This window comes from Zonotrichia leucophrys, chromosome 7 (assembly GCF_028769735.1).
Source record: "Zonotrichia leucophrys gambelii isolate GWCS_2022_RI chromosome 7, RI_Zleu_2.0, whole genome shotgun sequence".
Classification (NCBI taxonomy): domain Eukaryota; kingdom Metazoa; phylum Chordata; class Aves; order Passeriformes; family Passerellidae; genus Zonotrichia; species Zonotrichia leucophrys.
In genome coordinates, this window is record NC_088177.1 from 10,995,994 (window position 1) to 11,011,860 (window position 15,867).

Here is a 15,867-nt window from a genome sequence, read left to right on the forward strand (position 1 = left end):
AATTGAAATAAAGACAGTCTTAGAAAGCATATACTTTCAGGCTTTTACCCTATCTAGTTTACATGGCACTTAGCAGCAAAGATGCACAATATTGCATATGTCATGCACCATATTTAAATGCACCACGTAATTAAACAGCTGCACTTAAATGTCACAGGCATGTTTTATGAAAAATCCTTTCCTTAGGATTTTTTCTCCTGAGAAGCTGAGAGGCCTCAGGAACAAAATGTAACCAATGGTTATCTGCTGGAATACAAGAACTGGGTCTGTGATTGGTCTCATGTGGTTGTTTCTAATTAATGGCCAATCACAGCCCAGCTGTCCAGACTGTCTCAAGTCAGTCACAAGCCTTTGTTAGCATTCTTTTTCTATTCTTAGCTGACCTTCTGATGAAATCCTTTCTTCTATTCTTTTAGTAGAGTTTTAATATAATATATATCATAAAATAATAAATCAGCCTTCTGAAACATGGAGTCAGATCCTCATCTCTTCCCTCATCCTAAGACCCTGCAAACATCACCACATTTAAAAACGGTGCATAACACAAAAAGTGTGCACTTTTATTTTTTCCATGGTGTAAGTGGAAAAATGTGTGCAGGAATAGTTAGATTTTGGTACAGAAACATGAGCTGAACTGGGAATTTTGTTGCTGATGTCACTAACCAAAATAGAAATGCAACTTTCAGGATCACTTTATATTTTGATCATTACTTTGGCTGTGAGCTGGGTGTGTATTTGTGAGCATGCTTATAAAAAGGAAAGAAAGGTACCTGAAAATATTTACACTTCCTAACTGACGAACTCAACCATGTACCTCAGGCAAAAGCTCGATACAACTTTCATTCCATCTACATAAGAAATTCCTAAACATTTAAAGAACTTTTAAATATTAAAGTTCACAGTCCCCATGACCAACACAACCTCTACCCTGACACAACATTTTTCTTACTGCTCATGTTTAAATAAACAGGCAACAGACAGTGTCTGGCCATAGGAAAACACAAAAATATCTGGTATTCCAAAGATTTTTTATCATCAGATAGGCAGAATTTAATATGGCTATGAAACTGCAATCTACTTTCGGTTAAGAAAAATGTTACCAGAATGTTAAGTGACTAGACACCACCTGATGAATTAAAATTAACTAGATTCATTTTTAATAGTTAACATTTTTCAGTGTTATTTACAAATTTTTCCTGCATATTGGGAGGAAAGCCCATGCTTCCATTAGGGAAATATTCAGCAGATAACAACACCCCTTAGCAAATCAAGATAAAAAAAGGGAGCACATTTGAGGTACCCTTTTAACTAACGTCACCTGGCAAACCAATGTAAATTTAGTTTTGCTTTCTGTCACCACCAAATGGTCATTTTTAGAAATATTTTTTCAGTAAAGATTAGAAGTGTATCTAAGCCTTAAGGTAATAACTATACTAGTTTTGGAGCAAAAGGATTATGCTGATATTTAGTTCTTTTAATGTATGCAGAGGGATCAAGATGCCTTCAGACATTGCACAAGCTATAAAAAATACAAGCTCACCATACAGAGGAAATGAAGCTAACTGTAATTTTCTCTTTAAATAATGAAACACCACAGTGAAATCTAACCAACAGCTTGCAATCTACTCAATTTGCCCCCCTGCTTGCACACAATCATATAAATACTGTATTAAAATACCCAAAATACAATTACAGTTAGCTTCTAGACACTAAATGTCTTCCACCAATTGCTAAACAACATTAAAGCAGGAGGTAATTGGTTTATAGTCATTTATCCTGGGCCCCCATACTGCCTAAGTCCCAAATAACATCTCTTTTCTGCAAGATGGCCGTCAGGAGTACCAAGCTCAGAAATACCAAATGTAATTAAAAGCTTTCCTCAAATCCATTTCACAGCACTCCAGCTCTCAATCAGTGCTTTCTGAGTAATCCACAGAGTAAAATACAGGACTTTGCTTGATCACAAATCCTTGGTTTCTAACCAGTTAAATCAGCATTTCTCCTGTGTTCTCAGGCATTCTGCTTTCTGAGTCATTCTCTCTGAAAACCTGGAAAACCACGTTGTCCTCCAGGTAATTTTGGCTCCAGCTGGAATATTTTCTTCATTCTCTCTGAAAACCCACGTTGTCCTCCAGGTAATTTTGGTTCCTGCTGGAATATTTACTTTACCACAGCAAAGGCAGTGATTCAAGTTACTGAATGTATGAACAAAAAAATTGCTGTTAGAAGTCACCACACTGAATGGATTTAGTGTAGAGTATTATGACCAGGGTTTATCCAAAAGGCATAAAAGAACATTATAGCCCAGTACAGCAAAAATGCTCAATTTCGCACATTTCAATTATTTCAGAAGCAGTACTTGTTAAATTCATAGATTATTCAAAATAATGTGTATGAAATGAACGGCACAAAGGCTGAACTTTTAACATTAGTATCAGTGAGATCTTTGAAAGCTGTTTGAAAGGAAAAGGCTGGAAAGTGCAGTAGTGACAGAGTTGGCACAAACCAAGTTTTACACCTGTGTCATTCCAGTAGCAGCTGACAGACCATGGAAATAAAGCTCTCCCTGCAAGTGGACAAAGGGGGGTCTGGTTTCAGCAGTGTTTGCACAAAGCACATGCAGAATACCTGCAGGGTGTAACAGCAAACACCAGTGAACAGCTGTGCTCACATCTGTGTCTCACAGAGCTGCCCTCAATCTCAGAGCCCTCTCTGCAACACCAAGCCAGGGATGTGACCCATTTGTTTGCCACCAGTGTTGCTACTTTAGGTGCCAACAAACACCAGAATGGGAAAAAGCAGGGCCCAGTTTCAGTTTGTAGATTAAACTCAAGTGTTGGGATTTTATCTAACAGGGAGCCTGGAGCAACCCAATATACCAGCACTCCTTTCCCTCTCCTGCTTGCACATTATCATGTCATCTTTAAGCCTTTCAACCAGACAGCTGCTGTAAAAACTTTTCTGGCACCCAATGGAGTAACAAGATATTGTTATGGGAAAAAAAACCCAGTTCATTCAGACTGTGGTGAAATGAGTTTGAGCTTTATATTGTTAAATAATCATGCAGCAATACAACAAACCCAGGAAAACTCTTATCATGTCATAATCCACTCAGGTGATGTTGTTACAGCACATTCTGCTACATAGGAGGGGTGAAGAGGGGGAGGAAAAGAGAAAAAAGATGAGGAAAAAAAAGAAAATAAAGCTCTTTGAATTTACTACTGTCAAGGATAAGTTTCATGAGGGCCACATTTTGTCCTTCCTTCTTTTACTCTGCATGACTGCCTCTTACTCTCCCCCACTCATATGAGACACAATCTTGGAGTACTCATTGTCCAAAGAAGGTGCAGATTAAAAAAGGAAATGTTTTCTCTATGGTCTGTCTCCTCATGCATTATTATATTTAGACTACACAGATCTGACTTGATTGTTGCCACTGTTTATTAAACTACTTGACTGTGGCCAATTAATTCATTAATTTCAAATGTAATAAATCATTACAATCAGAAAATAATTTAATTACCATTATCAGCAGCAATGATTATTTAACATCTGAATAATTTCGGTTTTTTTCATAGAAAGGAACAACTTAAATGAAAATTAGCAGCTTGAGCAATCCTGAGGAAAATCAAAGAGATGGAATTAAACTTTACAGTTCCATGTTTTGAAAGCACACACTGGCAAATCTCAAGTGAGTGCATCCTCAATGAACACACACAAGTGCAAACACACCATTCCCCAAAAAAGGCCATGTGCCACAGGGCTCATTACTACAGCTCTCCATTTTACAGACTAAGTGTTTTGCTTCTCTTGACTGAAGTACTGCAGACTTGTAGAATAAACTACTACAATGTACCCACCAGTATAATCAATGATGGTAATTTACACTGACACACCATTACCACTAGGCCCAGAGTGATAGATTTTTTTGTAATTAAAAAAAAGAAGAATAAATGTATAGTGATTTTTCCCCCATGCTGAAGGTTTGTGGTAGCTGTAATTTATAGTACTGTAATACAAAATGCACATAACAATTTATTTTTTTGGTTCTACCTATTAGGCTCTCATGATTCTCTGTAGTAATTTGTTATGATTACTGGATACTGAAAATTATTTTTGGCCTAGTAAATACAAATAAAAGAAATTAAGATTTACATTTCCAACAGAACTCAGAAAAACTTTAATTATAAATGTCACCTAGAAGCAAAAGTCTGTGTAGCCAGCATAACAAACAGGAACTTACTATTTTTCACTAAGTACTTGGGTTTATTTTACCTGGCCATCTACTACCATATGTAAAAGTTTCAATGAAATCAAATAACATACTTGACAGTTTGTCTGTAGTTTTCCAGATCTTTCTTCAGGCTCAGATTCTCAGTCTCGAGCTGCTCGTTGCGAGTGTACACGTCTGGAACCAGCCCAGCCTCGTCAGCGCTTAACTCACCCCTCTCTATCAGCTCATACCTGGCAGAAAAGAAACAGATTTCTTTTATTCACTTTATTGCATGTTTCCATTTCTTCACTTCACTCATGTTTTCCTTCTTATGCTACCATTTACCTAAACTGGAATCACAGCAATATTTACCATCTTAAAGCATTTAGAAATGCTTTTTGTTTCAACAGCATGATTATTGATAAATGATATTGGTGATTATTCTCTTCAGATTTCAGATCTGCTGCTTATATCCAGGTGTAGGAGACAGTGTTCAGTATGATTTTTATTTCTATTTACTCCTGTTCTTTTCATACTTCCTTATTACTTGGAAACAAAAAAGTGCACAGATTCAAGATATTTTTCACCTGAAAAGGTGTGGGATCTCAGCACCTCAGGACTGAGATGCCGAGTCACCGAGACCACTCTTGGGGGGCTCGGGAGTCCTGGAATGTTGCCAGAAGTGTCTGGTGGCTGGACTTTGATCCTACACGGGAGACGACACCTGTATGAGGATAGGAGGACTTCACCGGGGTGAATGGTGAAGGGATTAGTTAGTTAGAGAGTGAAACACAGGGTTTAGGATTTCTGTACAGGGGGGTTTAGAGAAGTAAGATGGAGGAATTGGGGCGTGTCCTGTCCTTCTTCTTCTTCTTCTTCTTCTCCATCTTCTGTGGTGATGGTGGCACTTTGGGATTGGTCATTACTAAAAGTGCACCGGGCAATAAGGGTGAAAGGTATTGGGGAAAAATGATAAATATTGTATACGTAACTTTGGGTATAAAGATAGGTGACCGCCCGGAGGGCAGGACAGAGTGTGCTCATGACTGGCTGCTGAGCAGAGCTCTGTCGGGCCGAGAGAAAATCTTTTAGATAAACAATTAATAAACATAAAGACCGAAAGAAGAACTGAAGCCTCTTCTCGTCCTTTGATACGCGGGCTGCCCCAAGGCCACCCCGGGCCTTTCCAGGCCCTCCAAACAGCCGAAAATCGGACAAAAAGGCAAATAATGTTCATGTTGCTCCTTCTAGTGATCTCCCATCCAGAACATCTTCCCAGAAGGGAAGGTGCTTGTGGGGTTATGGTGTTTATCTGATTTCAGTTAGGTACAACTCCAAGCAGCCTCTGCTGAGCTGATGGCATGGCTGAGGTCTCACTCTCCTGCCTGTACTGCATTCTCAGGTTTTACTGACATAGCACCAAAAGATGGACAGTCCCAAAACAGGATCCTGAATGAGCAGGTGTCATGGCTGGAGCTGCAGAAATTCCTGGGGTGCTACAAGGCATTCCAGGCTGCTTCAGATATTTTTAATTCTTAAATCCAAGTCAGTCTGTGCAAGTGTTGAACTAAAGCAACCTTCAGCCTCCTGAATCACGGAATCAAGTGTTCTCAGGGGCTGGTAAAATAGGTAAATATTGGTAAATATAATTAATAAGGAGAGGGAAAATAAACAGGAAGGAATTAAGACATATCCCTAGGTGAGCTCTGTGGTCCATGTTGAAGATGGCTCAGAATCATTCATCCCTATTATCTGCAGTTGGAGTCCTCAAGAAAAAACCCCAAAGCAACAATGTATTTATCTCACATAAATGCATTTGAGCATGTGAGATAAAAAGGACAGTGAGTATATACAAATGCTATTTGAACAAGAATATTTGTTCCTGCTTTTTATTTAAGCCATTTAGAAGAAAGGGAGAAAAGAATTGTTTTAATGTGAAGTACTGTGTTATGTGTCCTGACTCTTATGAACAATACACATTTTAGAATGAAAAGCAGTAGAATTTAACAGTATGGTGGGGTAGTGAATTCACTGCTGTGAATTCTTAATGATGGAAGATGTTCTGGGTGGGACATCACTAGAAGGAGCAACATGAACACTATTTGCCTTTTCAGGTGAAAAATATCTTGAATCTGCACATTTTTTTGTTTCCAAGTAATAAGGAAATATGAAAAGAACAAAAGTAAATAGAAATTAAAATCATACTAAACACTATCTCCTACACTTAGATATAAGCAGCAGATCTGAAATCTGAAGACAGTAATAACCAATGTCATTGATCAGTAATCATGCTGCTGAAACAAAAAGCATTTCTAAAAAAAAGCAACCTTTACTTAACATCCTCCAAAAAAATTAAAGTGAATGTTAGTATCTCTGTCCAAATGACTTCCTACAGTCTGCTACATATTGGCATTCTGAGGATGCTTCTTGGAATGCTCATCCCTCTGAATTCAACTGTCACATTCACCACCAGTAGCTGAAAAGTTTTTGAAAAATTAATCTGAATATATCCACAGTAAAATTCATTCCATCATCACTTTATTTTCTTAAGTAAATTACTGTAGGAACAGGCTTTAACACTAAGAAGGAAGCTTGAGGTTTTTTTTCTTTCCATCACACCGTGACTGATGCACAGGTACAATTCCTATCAGAAATATTGCAGATAAGGGCAGCAGCCTCATGGCAGAAATTCACAACTCTACCTCGAGTTTTGTTCCTTCACTTGCTGGGAATATTTCTCCACTGAATGCCCTAACTACACTTCATGCAAACATGGAGAATTGATGCACCTCAACTCCAGCAGAGCTCAAAATTCTGACAGACAATTTACATGAAACACAATTAATACCAATAAATTCACTGTAAGAACAGGACTGAAAGTGAATGTTTTTGTGCATGTAGCAGAAATGGAAAACCACCCACCAAACAGCACTGAGAAATCTCATTATCTTTCATCAGCCTGGTCCTGTAAATCTCCCAGACCTCCTCCATACTGACCTGACTGCCAAACAGCTGCTCTTCTACTTCTTTCATTCACATGGAAATTAAATCAGTTCCATGCACACACAGGTATTTTACTAAGCTTTTCAGAGCTACTGAGTTATAATTCTTAAATCACTATTAAAAATTAACCAAGAATCTGGAAACCTGAGGAACAGATGGTTAACTGTGATTTTGCCATCAAAGCTCAGTGCAGACTGACTGAAAATAAAACATTATTACTGTATACTTTACATTACAATTCCTAGAACCTGGATTTCAAAGGAATCAAGCTGCACAGAGGCTCTGCAATGAACTGATAGCTCAGGATGACCTGGGCTCTCAGGATTAGGAGGGAGAGACAGGCAGATGCAGGAATTCACAGCTGATCAGCCTCTGCACTTCATACTTAAAAGCTGTCAATCCATTATTTTCAATAAGCAACACAAGTCTTGTATAACAAATGAATGGAAAATTTAATGGAAAATTAGATAGTCAAAAAATAATTTAGCTGTAAAGTTCCTTAAAGTATAATGGCAATAAAAAGTCTATGTGCAAAACAGCCTACATAATTTTAAAAAAATCACAGTACAACTGTTATACAATAATTCATTACTTCATTGAAAATAAGAGTTTTGGCATAAAATAAACCATAATCAAATCACGGCATTTTATATGGCTGAGTAGAGTAATGCTGTTTTCCCAAACTCCAAAATAAACACAGACAATTTGGTCCAATTTAAGTGACCTTTAGATCTCAGACAGACAATCATTTCAAAGGCAGCCTTTTGATAAATTTTCTCTACGTTAATTAATTTCTCATTTTAAATTCCATTAGTACTTGATCACCACAGCATGAGAGCAAGAGTGTCATCCCAATACATAATGAGGAACCCGAGTACACTAATCTGCTCTCACTTTCATTAATATTGTAAATTATCCATTTCAAACCAACATGAAACATTTTGAAATAAGGTATTAATGCAGCAAGTCTCTATACACTAAGATTAGATACTGACATGCTGAGCTCATTTGTAAAGCTACTGAAATTAAAAGTATTACTTATAGAGAAAAAATATATGTACAGCTAAGAGTTTAAAAGATAGAGGCCTGTTAAATCCTGCACTTTCTGTTAAAAAGCTATTTGAATTTTGCCATTGATATAAATTCAGACTCTAAGAGCTTCAAAGAAAGCTGTAAGCTTCATAAAAAGGTCACTATTTATATCTGCCTAGTATTAATTATCTTTTAGCATAAAAACTATTAGACTTCAAACTTGATATCAGCTACTCATATCAGTTCTTTTGTTGAGAAAGAAAACAGGAGTATCATGTGCCTTCTCCAGGGAATCATTTAAGTCCATCTTTATGCTATCAAAAAGCAAATCATTATTAATTCTAAAGGCAATGCTTGATTGATGAGTAAGACCAGAGCCTTGCAAATTCCAGAGCACAGATTCCACACCTGAGAATATTTCTAGGAAAATTTAAAAGCTTCACTGCTTTTGTATGAAAAAATAAGATGTTTCTAACTTTTTTCTAGTTTTCAAATTACATAATTTCAAGAGACTTTACTTAAAAAATAACCCTCTGAACTTCTCATGTTTGAAACTGAGAACAAGGTTAATCAAAGAGAGGTGTTTGCAGAATTTCTCCAACATAACCTGCTGGTTCAAAGCAAGTCTGTAACTTCATGTAATCTTTTGCTTCAAAGTAATTCAGCTTCCCTCCAAAGCTTTGCAGCATTCCTGACATGTAATTTTTAATCAACAGTAAAAAAATTATACATCCTGCAGGATGTATGAAGAGAGTGGTGTATTTAAACAAAGTTGCATCTTTAAACTTGTATATAAAGCATGGACAAAATCCCTGCAATCTACAAAAGCTCAAGAGTTTATTACTCTTCTGATTACTGTATAAAATAAATCTTAAAAAATAAAAAACATTCATATTTGTTAATTGCTGTACCAAAAATTACCAATTAATAAATATTAGATTATTCTACTTAAAACGGGGTTCTTCATTCTCACCAGGAATACATTTGTTTGTTAAAACTCTACAGTTTTAAGAATGGCTTTTACTCAGGAGAGTTTTCTGAAAAATGTCCTGAAAGACCAAAAATATTTGAATCCTGACCATCTAATTCCCAAAACAACATGGACATTTAAATTGTTTTACCATTCAGTCTGGAAGCAGTCAAGGGTTCTAGACATTCCCAATCTGACCAGGAAATTGCAGAAGAAGTCATCCATTGCTTGAGGTATGTCTGATATCAATTTCTCAGAATTCAGAACCGACAGAAATTCCTGAAATTAAATTTTGATAACTGTTAAAAGAGAAGTGTCATGATCATACTTTCTGGTTTTGAAGTCATCTAAAGTCACAGATTTACTGGAGCACAACTGAATGTTCTCCTTGTCTTTACAGATCAGAACTGTAATCAGTGATCCTTCTAATGGCATGGTTTGTGAAAGGTTATAAAGAAATAACTCAAACCCCCCTTATTTAAGCAGATATTCCAAACCTGACATCATCTGGCAGAGCCTTGAAAGTATTGAAACTGATCTTTTGTCACTGCCCAGAGGAAAGGCAGTCCTTATCTAATGAAGAATGCAGCTGTCCAAGGTGCCAGCAGAACGGCTTGTATGCTTTTTGTGATGGTGCATGCAATGGAGGGACAGACAGAACTTCATTTCCATCCCCTGATCCCCTAGGAATAATCACAAAGATCAGGGGATGTTCCTCTCAGCATGCACTGCAGGAAGCTGCCAGACAGCACTGCTATAAGTGTTAGCAGAAGGTGCACCAGGGCTTCATGTGCAGCTCCCCAGGGCCACCCAGACAGACAGACAGACAGCCAGCTCTGCAGACAGGGTCAGCTCGTGGGGCAAGCCCATGGCCAAAAGCACAACCAACACAGAGCAGAGCAGTCCTGCTACAGAGAAAAATAAAAAAGCACCTTTCACAGCTTCCTGATGTGATGCAAATCTCCTCCCTTCACCCAACCCCACTCAGCACACAGCCTAGGAGAACAACATGCAAGGAGGGATGGAAAAAAAGGAAAATGTGACCCATTTGAGACTACTCTCCCACAAAAAACATTTAAAGGCAATGAGAGGAGAGAGACTGCCACAACTCAGCACCCAAAGAGTGGCCTTATTTCACTCAGATATCAAATGGATTGCAGGGATTTGACATTCCTAAATATGAGGTCTTGGCTTTTGGGAACTCCACATGGGCACAGTGCCAAAATGGAGCTCAGCACACAACTTATGGTTTCTCTCTCAGAGAGAATTCAACATGCAAGGAGGTATGGAAAATAAGGAAATACAACCCAGTCTGACACTACTCTCCCACAAAAAACATTTAAAGACAATGAGAGGAGAGAAGATGCCACAACTCAGCAGCCAAAGAGGGGCCTTATTTCACTCAGATATCGTGATTGCAGTGACTTGACATTCCTAAATATGAAGGTCTTAGCTTTTGGGAACTCCACATGGGCACAGTGCCAAAATGGAGCTGCTCCACAATGCATGACAAGCTACTGCACTGCACATGCTTCTTGGTGAGAGATTATAAAAAATACCACAAAACTGAGAAAACCCCACTGAGAGATTTATCAAGAGATGCTAAAGGCCACGACTGCAAATCATTTCCTCCACCATTTATAAAAGAATCTGTAAGGCCAGGCATTTCTGATAACTCCATTCATTTATGGCTTATTCATGCCCTTAGTGGCAGCTCTCTCACCACGAGTGTATAAATTACCTGGAGATAAAGGCATTTCTCTTGATAAAATAAAAACACTGGGAAAATCTCTTGGCTATTTTGTATAACAGAGAAAATGTTGTCTTCAATCCAACCTACCTACCTAACATAACCCAAAAAGACTGTACATGGCTGATGGAGGCCTCATGACTAGTACAATACCCCAAGTGCAATGTAATATTTAGCATATTTTCATTAGTACATCAGGCAGGTCTGTTTTCTAATTGTGGCAATACAAGAACCAAAGAGTGCATGGGCAGACATGCAGCTGCAGCCCTTGGCTTGCTTTTTTCCTCACTCCAAGTGAGGCAAATGTGTAATATTGCTGCTTGTAGTTTTCCAAACACATCTATAAAGGCAGGCTTTGGAAGAAGTGACACAGCTTGATTCCCATAATAAATGGAAATTTGATAGGAATTCATTTCATCCATGCTGAAAAGAATTTATTAGTGAGATCCCAGCACTGAGCACCATTTCAGGATGCAAAGCTCAAGCAGGGAACAATACAGGGAGAAATGAATCCAGTCTAACAGGCACAGAATCACAACAGGACCTCAGGAAACCAGAACTGAATTTCCAGCACTTTCCCAGACTTTGGGAGTGACATTAGGCCAACCATTTGCTTCAGTTTCATTGTCATCTGTTGGCTGACTACCAACAGAAGAGCATAATGAGAATTTTACTGTATGTATTTGCTTGTTTGGAAATGAGGAAAATACAATCAATTAACATCATGCAGACAGACATCCTATAGAGTTGTATGGACAGAACCATCTTATTAAAAGAGCCTGACCATGGAGTCAAAATAAATTACATATTTGATTTGTTAAGTATTTCTCCGTGTTAATTAAAATATTCTAAAAATTGTGGGTGTAAAGATATTTACTATGACCAATGAAATAAATTAATTTCTAAGAGCTTAACTTTAGGAACTTCCACAGGACTTCTAAGAATTTCTGTCCATTGAAGAAATATGAACACCAAATAAATTTATAAATTCTCTGGAAAACAAGGTAAGATGTTCTCAAAAACTTAGTAAATTTAAGAAGAACATGAAAAGGGAAATCAAGGATTTTAACATGTTCAAACAAACTGAAAATCAAGCATATATAAATTGCAACATTAATGAATGTCAATGTTACTTCTCATTATCATTGTAGATATTAAGAGGACAAAAACCTTAGAAGGAAAGTCCAAAAGCTGTAACTTCTGAAGAAAGTTTTTCACCCACTTTCATTTCTGTGTGGCTTTCCAGAAGTTTTGCCTCCTTTTCCTACAGTCCTATCAGCTGGATATTTTCTTTTATATGCAGAATATTTTTTGCTTGCGTTGAAAAAAGAATTTCTATTACTTAAAATATCTCAAAAAAAAGAAAATACAAAAAAAGAAGTGCTTAAGGACAAATGATGTTACTCAGCTGAGAAACTCTGGATAGTTTTAGTGCTGCAATTGGAAAATATCCAATTTTTAATATTTTTGGATGATCACTGACAAGTGCACCTAGCATTGAACTTTAATATGGGATTACATACACAAATAAAAAACAAGTTAAGCAGTAAATACACACAAGCACTTAAAACAAACATCCAGGTTATGGTTATTACAAAATTTATTTTAGCAAAAATTACAAGTTATTAAAAAAAGAGGCCAATTACTTATCATGTGAAGAAGACAGCCTTCTACTTTGCTTCCCAGCTCAGAGTTGGGATGTTGAGTCAATATTAATTCACAGCAAACAGTGCTTCTAACTTGGGTCACCAGAAGCACTTGGCTTTTCCAGGGAATTAATATCAAACCATTGAGTCAGTGAGCCTCAAAAAATGTACAGTAAATCATTATGAAAGCTGTCAGGGAACTAGCCAGTGTGTTAGAACATTTCTCTACTCATGTCTTTCTGTTCTAAGGCTGAAAACATAACTTCAGTTTCAAAATTATGGAAAAAATGAAGTCTACAAATAAAAAATCAAGCAGGAAGAAGGCAGACAACTCAGCATAAGCTTAAAATCAAAGAGAATTTAAGTTTAAGCACAAATTATCTGCTGGTTTTAAGGAAAAGTAAAAGTTTCTTCAGTTTGATTAACTGGCACAGACATTAGCATACTGTTCCTAGCACTCCAAGTTCAACAAATCAATGAAGAGGTAAAAGATTATTTAAATACAGCAGTGTGAAAAGATCAATACATTAAAAATGTTCCCTCTTTTTTCACTTCCTATTTTAACATAACTCACACAGTAAAACAATCATAACCTCAGCTATCCCTAAGGAACAGGAAGAACTTCCAATACTTACCATGAAGCATTTGCCATCTCAAACACTTCTGCAATCTTTCCCTTAATTTTCAGATATATTCAGTTTTAATACACATAAAACTCTGTTATTTTCAGTTTTCACTCAGAGTTTGAGCTAAAGTACAAAACTGATCTGCTGATTAGCACAAGTGCTAAAGAAAACACACATTTTCCCTCCATTTTGAGATTAGGCATCATTCACTTAATTTCATCTTTTCACTATTAATTATTTACTTTTGCAAAACAAAGACTATGACTTGGTGAGGCTACAAAATAGGGGTGATATTGGAAACACAGCAGGGAAATATCACTTTTCCATTAGATTGTTAAAAACAAGTAAATTCAGGTAGATCTTGTTTTGAAAAATGCAGTACAGCAATCCCATTGTGTAACTCTGAACTATTACACAACTGCTTTGAAATCAAATTGTAAATGTAAGGAATGTCAAAACTGATGGTGTGGAATGGTTGATAATTTCATTATTATTTTGATTCAGCATAATGTAACAGTCCATTTTTTATTTTCAATATATGAACAATCTCTTTTAGCAAAGTATTCAAGTACTTTTGTTTCTTTCCTGTGCCAGGGATCACATTCTCATTTAATCTGCTCAGATAAAGAACAAACTTTAAAACACTGATGCATTACAATAATATTAATTTATTTTAAATAGCTAAAGATTTGGCTACATGTACTTGAAATGTCAGATTGTTTACAGAACAGAAAATGAACAGAAATTAAAGATTCCTGAAACCCAGGTAATGTAAATTGTCTTTTCCACCATGGCATATGTTTACTCCTGTAAGCTTGTAAGAAAACAAGAGACAATTTTTCCCACACAAATATTTCATGATTACTATGAACTATCTGTGTGTAAATTTCATTATTACTATGAACTGTCTGTGTGTAAATCTCATGATTATTATGAACTATCTGTGTGTAAATTTCATTATTACTATGAACTATCTGTGTGTAAATTTCATGATTATTATGAACTATCTGTGTGTAAATTTCATTATTACTATGAACTGTGTGTAAATCTCATGATTATTATGAACTGTGTGTAAATTTCATTATTACTATGAACTGTCTGTGTGTAAATCTCATGATTATTATGAACTACCTGTGTGTAAATTTCAAGCCACCAATGTCAACTGAATTAGAGACTCTTGGATTGTTTAGGAAGCTCTTACCATAAGTTTGGCATCTTCAGCCTGCTCTTCAATAGTCTGCAAAGCTTTGGACAGATCCTCATCATCTTCAGGAAGACTGAAGTCATCATCTGCTGAAACCTTAATAAAATTATGTAAAGTTTGGTATCAACACATTTTATACAGCTTTTTTCACACTAAAACTGCTCCCACTCCCATTACACCTGCTGAAAATAATCCCCTCCTCATTAAAACACCATTTTTCTATAGGTAAATAGAAATCCTATTACTGAAATATTTTTACAAATAAGCTAAAATATCTAAAGAGATGTTTGATCTAAATAGAAATTCTTATATCTTTAAAAAAGTATTTATTGTTCAAATAAAGGTAATACACAACAATTCAACTAACACTGAATCTTCTCTTGAAAAACTGATAAATCTCACAAATCTCACTTTATAAAAGGAGATTTGTGTCATTTCTCCCAGGATGTCTATATGACTGATGAAGCAAAAAGAATGAAATATGAACACTCTACCAAAATATATCAGAATATTATCAGTTTAGTAAGTTACCTCTTCATACTGATAATCATCTTTGGAGTCATCTGTTATGGTAATCTCTGCAGGTGGAGTTAAGTCTAGAACAGCTGGTGCATGTGAGGAGTTCCAATTTAAATTTAAAAAAAAAAAATCATAAAATAACCATCTATAAATCTGCTATCACCACCCCCACCCTTTTCTTCTCAACACAAAACTTTCAACTTCCAAGGTTTCCTCCAGCCTCAAAGGTGAGCAAGCCCAGTTCTGGGCACAGAGACAGAATTTAGGTTTGAGTTTTCACAGTTTTGAACACCATTAAACATTGACTCATCACATCTCAGAAGCCAAGCACTATTCCAAAATAAAACAGCAGCTCAATTGTGCTCTCAGCCCATCATCAGTTTTGAGAGGGCTCTTTCTGCACCACAATTTCCACAGCCTTCTAAGCAGAAATAGCTTCATGCTCTCAGAAAATACCATTTTTTAGCAAATTTAGATGTGTGAGTTCAAACAGCAACACCTGAGGTCAAACCCTGAACACCACAGGGCCACTTAAAAGAGCTGATGCAAATGCCTTAATAATCACAAGACTGTTACAATAAAAAGATGAGGAACTTTCAAGACTCAAAAATTCATTTGGAAATTATCTACAGTTCCTTGAAAGGTTTTAGAGCCAAACTTTTGATTAAATATAACTACAAATAGTCTAAAATAAAAGCCAAATAAACATCTTTTCATCCACTAGCCTCACAGCCCATGAAAGAATAATGAAATGTTTTTAGCAGATGCTGTTGACAGCTTCCCTAGGAAATCAGTTAGCCTACAAGTGACCCATGTAAATAAACCAGGAATTAACTTCCAAAGAAAAGAAAAGCTGGCAATTCAGTACTTCAAACACAGAAAACAAGAAAAAAAACACCAACAT

At 36.5% G+C, this 15,867-nt stretch overlaps 1 protein-coding gene across 1 annotated transcript in view; it reads right to left on the reverse strand.

Moving 5' to 3' along the window:
* Positions 1-15,867, reverse strand: part of SPAG16 (sperm associated antigen 16) — a 374,208-nt gene that overhangs the window by 355,928 nt on the left and 2,413 nt on the right. The window contains exons 2-5 of the mRNA XM_064718863.1: positions 14,976-15,022; positions 14,442-14,540; positions 9,370-9,497; positions 4,327-4,464 (exon numbers count right to left, since the gene is read on the reverse strand). Coding sequence (XP_064574933.1) covers positions 4,327-4,464; positions 9,370-9,497; positions 14,442-14,540; positions 14,976-15,022 — 412 coding nt within the window. The remainder of the gene's footprint in view (positions 1-4,326; positions 4,465-9,369; positions 9,498-14,441; positions 14,541-14,975; positions 15,023-15,867) is intronic.